The following is a 6503-nucleotide window of genomic DNA, read 5'->3' on the forward strand; positions in this document are numbered from 1 at the left end:
AGAAGAATGCAAATCATGTCTAATGAATGTTACCAGTAACACAGATTTTGAATTGATGTGTGTGTGAATTACATGTAAACCAAATTCTAAAGAAAATTGAGTTCAAGACCCCACACTCATCTTCGAGGTAACTGTATAAATAAATGTATTAAAAATCTTGAGTCTGCACTTTGATATAAATTTCAGGGTTAAGTTTGAATCTTGTCAATGTTTAAATGTTTTTTTTTTGTAAATTCATATATGTAGTACATGAAAAATAAATACAAATTAAAATCAACTAAATATTCTTCCAGATATAGAAAATATTAAAATTTCCAAGTCCTTGTGTATCAGTATAGATTTCAGTAACCAGTTACATTTTCTTTGGAAGATGCCTGTAACCACCGCATTCGGTGACACAACACCGCCCCCAGACTCCTAATTGCAGTTCAGAAGTTTGAACTCAAAACTCATTTGTGTGTGCTTGTGTGTGTGTGTGTGTGTGTGTGAGTGTGACAGGGTTGTTGGACTTGCTTATCATACCAGTTTGCAGCATGTACCTCCAGAATTAGGTACATTTCTGCTGTACTATACACCGCCACATCCCACATGATGATAACTTTCACTGTCTTAGAATAGTCCAACCTAAATGAAAACTGAAAGAGAATGTCAAATTTCATAAAAGTCCATCCTGTAGTTCTCAAATTGTTTTGTGCCTAAGACAGATAAACAGAAAGTGTATTTAATAGGCACTCTATAGGGTTACAAATGTGCCTAAAGGTGCTCAGATAAACCAGATAATCCACACAAGAATGAGCAGGAGTATACAGGAAATAATACTAAGAAGACAAATGTATACCTTACACATTATAGTCTACTGAAATGTAACGTCTCGCAATGCGGCACATAGGTACCCGTATTTCAGAAGAACCTGCCTCCATCCTCAGGGTATAGTTACATTTCCTGCCCTGAAGAAAGAGGCAGGAGGTTCCTCCAAAACTATGCTACCCATCTTCTGTGTGATGACAAAAAGAGCAATGAATATGAGAAGAGAAACATCACATTCATCAGATAAGGGTACACTGACTGGCAGACAGAAATAAATGACTTCTCTGTCCGACATTGGCACCGTGTGTCAAAGAGCAAAGTAAGGAACAGATAAGGAAAAAATATGATAAATAAACAGCTAGAGATAGCTGAAAGAAACAACAACCCATACAGTGAGTGAATTGCAATATTTTATATTTAATTTTATATAACGAGGACAAACATAATTTTTCTTGGACAGCTGGTATCAACAAAATCTGCATAACATCTTTATTGAAATATCACGACAAGAAGTTCCCACAGCAATGACTTTGAATGTGACAATGAAGACATTAGGCTAAGAAGAAACACTGGGTCACAACTGCTTAGAAATATTTATAATCTACGAATGTAGTTTTCCTGCCGGTTTCCCATTTCCTGCTGCAGACCTAACATAGAACGTCCAATGATATTATGAAATGTATTCGGTACTCTTACCAATATGTACAACAGCCAAGGCTGTTTAAGAGGATGTGCAACTATTCAAGTTTTGCTTGTGATCTGAATCATCAGTCCCAATCTTCTTTTGTTAACTACATGAGTAAACTTTAATTCTTAATTTGAGTGTTACACCTTCCTTAAACTTTAAGTGATATTACCAAGGAAAGGAACCATACCCTGGTTGAAGAACACGTACTTCTCCACGTATGTAATGAGATAAAAAAAAAGGGATACTCTTCTTAATGAGGGACCACGAAGAATTCTGTAGGAGACAACATATATTAAAATCAGAAAATATACAGAATATGAGAAGACGACAGACAAGCATATTTCATGAAGGCTCTTTACTTCAAAAGACAGAACAGAAATTTCACATAGCATAAAAAGTGGCAATTCATCAAGAGGACAACAAGAAATTCTCCTGTTAAAGAAACTACTGTTAATAGTATTTCATTTTTAATGATTCCATGTTTTCCTTCTGTGAATATTCCAAGCACCAGATCTATTGTTTAACCATTCAGAATGGCACATATCACGACTCTTAAAAAAGTCTCATAAAAGTCATTGTACAGTTTGTGGAGTGTATAAAAATGTTTCTCATCAAAATTGTTAGAATTTTCATTAACAGCTAATATTACATTCATTAAAAATCATATGTCAGAATTCTCTAAGAACTTTAATTGCATTCCATAACACTATCTGGGTGATTTCAGTGCATTTTTATGCGCAGATTATGAAAACGTTCTATCTGATCTCTCTGAAAAGGAAAAACATGACAGTGTGTAATGTCTTGCAAAGATTTGGCTTTGACAGTGGCAAGTGTGTAGCTGCTGATTCATATAAAGCCAAATGTGACTTGGATAATCGGTCAGGACACTGTCACATTTAGCACTGGTTAGTCAAAACACCACATCATATCTGGCTGGCTATCTTATAGCTCTTGTATGTCAAATTATGATAATTTTAACATGAAAATATTGGGTGATACAAAATTTTCGATCTCGGATTTATATTAAATTTATTAAACTCATCTACAGTTCTCCAAAAGAGGCAGAAAACAATTGGAAATCCCTGTCTTCAGGGGTGTGATGCTGTGCAACCTGGTTGATCAACAATTCATATGATCCTGCTGCTTCCATCTTCAGGGTAGAAGACTGACAGAGCAGATTTTGCCAAAATATAAATTAGCAATCTACCAGACTATGCTGTGTCACACCCTTAATGACAGTAAACTTCACAGTCATTGCTGCCAGATCTTCAAAGCAAACATATAAAAAATTGTTCAATTTGTTCTAAAATATCGTTATATGATATAAAATATCGTATTACATCGAATATAAGACGCCTTTGAATTTAAGGCACATCCAGTTTGTGACTGTGGGTTTTAGGGGAAAACAAATTAGAAAGGTGCACATTCCTCGAATTTAAGATGTACCTCAATGATGCAATGGGGGGGAAAAAAACGTATATTCTTATATTCAAAGTATTATGGTATATTTAATGTTTCCTACAACTATTCAATAAATGCCCCAATGAGAATAATGCCCCTTATATTTAAATGCTCTCTCACACTTTACAGATACAGCTGAGCACTGAGAGACTCAATTCATATCCCCACATTCCTTACAATTTTGCATTTCCTAGTCAGGAAGAGTGGTCTACTATTTCTCCAACCACTGCAATGGCTTCAATTTCAATTTTTGCATCCTGAAAACAAATCAACAGATATAGCACTATCTTGAGCCACATAAATTCACTCCATATCCTATTTCATAAAGATCCATTTCAATATTATCCTGCCATCTATCCTGAGGTCTCCCAAGTGATCTCTTTGTTTAACATGGCACAATAAAATCTTTCTTCAAGACGATCTGTTTTAAAGTGGACAGATCTGACCTCTGTCTAAGTATTTATCTAGTAAAATTTACTTATTATACAGAATATTTTAAGAACAAGCAAAGTCTGCAAAGCAAAAACCTAACTCATGAAGCAAAACATTTCTTACCAATGGAAGCTTTGCTACTTGGTATGCCGTCCTTGCGGGATATGGTTCTTTGAAATCTGAAATATAAATTTAAAATATGTAAACTTACTCCTTAGCAATAAGAGAATCCAAAACTTCATTAGCACTGGGAACAGAAGTCTGCAATCAAGTCCTACTGCATGCCATCTGAACCCACTCTGCAGAATCACACAGAGTTCCTTGCCTGCATCTTAACCGCTTACCAATCTTAATTAGAGAGGCTACGATCCCAGATCTGATGCTAGAACGTCATGCATGAACAAGGAAATGAAACAAGGCTATTTTACGCTACAGTGTACACCTCATTATGAATGTGCAGATTATAAATGGGCCTTTCCAGGCACATTCACAACCCTGTAGAGTGTCTATTAACTTAATTCAGGGTTGTGCCATAGCTCAGGCGGTTAGTCATTGGCTTCCCGCCGTGGCGGCCCATGTCTGAGCCTGGGTCAGGTCATGTGGGATTTGTGGTGGACAAAGTGGCACTGGGGGAGGTTTTCTCTGAGTACTTCGGTTTCCCCTGCTAATCTTCATTCCACCAATTGCTCCACAATCACCATCATCTATCTTTTGGGGCCGGTGCAATAGTCCAGTAGTGTCTGCATTACCAAGTGGACTCAGTCTCACCCAACTAAGAATAATAATAAAAAATAATAAGTTAGTTCAGCCTCTCTGTTTCATCTGTCTGTACACATGAAACAACTTGAGAACTGATGGATGGATTTTCATGAAATTTCATATCAGAGAATTTTTACAAAGAACTGTTGAGCCATACCAATACCCCATTTTGATCAGACGATTTTAACGACCACGCTATGTGAAGACCCACACATGTTTGAGCATGTATCTCATGAAGAAAAAATGATTTTAGAGAAAAATGTATTGATTAAATGTTGCAGAGAATAATGAAACGCATATTTCATGCCAAACGTACTTTTACTGTAGGTCTTACAGTCTTTGAGATAACTGACAAAATGAAATGCTATACGTACCCTTCCGAATTTCTGTGTTAAATAACCACTGCATCGCCTAACCACCCCCAAAACTTGTATTAGCCATGCTTTTAGATAATTCACGCCCATCCTAGCCCCCTCATTATCACAGATAATTGGGAGTACACCGTATTTCATATCAAAGCAAATAAACAAGAACTGAAGTCTGTATGAGAGAAGCACGTTATATGCTCATATGCTCATGACACATCGTCAACAGATGCATTAAATAACTATCCAAAAGATAGAAAAGAAAACAACTATGGCTGCCTGAGACTTGTGGTTCTCACAACAGTGACCAAAAAGACTGTCTTTGGGAACTGACGTCACGTAGTCCGGTACACAGTTCTGATGTTCTGAAAGACACTGCTGCTTTGGTCTGCTGTGCAGAAGAGCAGAACGGTGCAGATAGTAGGAACCTATCTGCCAAACTACACAATGTCATATCCTAAGGACTATACCCTTAAAACATATGGAGGAGTGGAGGTATAGCTCCACCATTCTTGACCTTGGCACCAGATGGATGTGTATGGTCAGCTTCGTGCCCCTGCCACTTTACAGTTAGGGATGAAGCCCTTGGTACCCACTGGATCGGTCCCAGTGCAGGTCTGGATACTACAGAGAGGAGAAAAATCTCTTGTTCCAGCTGGGAATCAAAATCCGGTCAAGCAGCCTGCAGCCTAGTCACTATACCCACTGAGCTACCCTGGCTCAGAAGGCAGTAGTAATCTTAATACTCATTTCTATGGTAACTTCAAATCTTATAGATAACTTACATTGTTTATAAATTTTATTCACTTCAGCGAAGTCATTTATGTCTGCAAGGAGAACCGTAGCTTTCACAACTGCAAAAGAGAAAATACACATATGGGCTGACACATGTTTGTAATTTGGAACACACAGAGGTAAAGAAGTAAAGCTGTCCATGTGAATAAGCACGTGGCAAGCCATTAATGCTTCCACTCCCTATCTGCTTTACTGCTGGGGACAGAACCCTCAAAACCCACTGGATAGGGAGCTGGGTGGATGCTGTGGAGAACAGACAAACCTCTGCCCCTGCAGGGAATCAAACCTTTACTCCCTGGTCATTTGGTTCATAGCTGAGGCACTGACTGAGCTACCCTGCATCCTCATTCATGAAAAAAAAAAAAAAAACAGAACTGGATCATGACGTCAATAAAGCACAGGAGATTTCACTGACATAAAAGCAAATTAAATGTGTGACCCACACACACATCCATAACACTAGTAAGAAAAAAAAAGGAACGTAAAGGTATCCCTGTAACAGGCCTTGAAGGCCCACAGGGTTGAGATGTTGAGATTCCGACATTTTCTAGACAATCGGCTCACAGATGGCAGTGAGGTTGTCAGTCTTATGTGCCGACCGCTCTTCACCCCCAGGAAGATTCCTGGTACTCATTCTGTTAGAGGTTGAGTCGACCCCAGGGTCATAGTGCGACTGAAAGGATTAGGTCAATTGAAAAAATCCACCTTATCGGGAATCGAACCCTCAACTTTAAGGCTTCTAGCATAGTGGCACAACCAACTGCGCTACAGTGTGCTCCCCCCCCCTTCACTTGTGGAAACCCATTTTGAAATTTTCCATAAAAGTAGCCAATGTTTGCTCAGTGGTTCTTCCACAACAGCTGTGATTTCTACCTCATGTTCTTGAACCTACGTACCGAAAGCAGGGCATTCCTGTGATCAATAAACTAATGCTTTTTCTGTCTTGTTTCTGTCTATACTGCAACAATATCAATTTAAAATTTAATTGAAAATAATCACATTTATTTCACTCAAATGTTCATTAAATATTTAAAATGTCATTAAAATATGTATATTCAGTGATTAACATTTAACAAACACTTTAGTGAATTAAATGTGATTTAGTCTTGATTAAAGTTTAAATTGAGATCCTTGCAGTATGGACGGAAACCCCCACCGATTGTGTCTCCGCCTTATTGTGGTGGTGGTGGAGGGGG

The 6503-nt window shown here is 38.0% G+C and overlaps 1 protein-coding gene across 1 annotated transcript in view; it reads right to left on the reverse strand.

The window, feature by feature from the left end:
• Positions 1–1766: 1766 nt before the first annotated feature.
• LOC111862772 (2-iminobutanoate/2-iminopropanoate deaminase) overlaps positions 1767–6503 on the reverse strand; it is a 6992-nt gene continuing 2255 nt past the window's right edge. Inside the window, exons 3-5 of the mRNA XM_023848436.2 lie at positions 5298–5366; positions 3512–3567; positions 1767–3213 (exon numbers count right to left, since the gene is read on the reverse strand). Coding sequence (XP_023704204.1) covers positions 3151–3213; positions 3512–3567; positions 5298–5366 — 188 coding nt within the window. The 3' untranslated portion in view covers positions 1767–3150. The remainder of the gene's footprint in view (positions 3214–3511; positions 3568–5297; positions 5367–6503) is intronic.

The sequence above is a fragment of the Cryptotermes secundus genome, unplaced genomic scaffold, assembly GCF_002891405.2.
Source record: "Cryptotermes secundus unplaced genomic scaffold, Csec_1.0 scaffold409, whole genome shotgun sequence".
Taxonomy (NCBI): Eukaryota; Metazoa; Arthropoda; class Insecta; order Blattodea; family Kalotermitidae; genus Cryptotermes; species Cryptotermes secundus.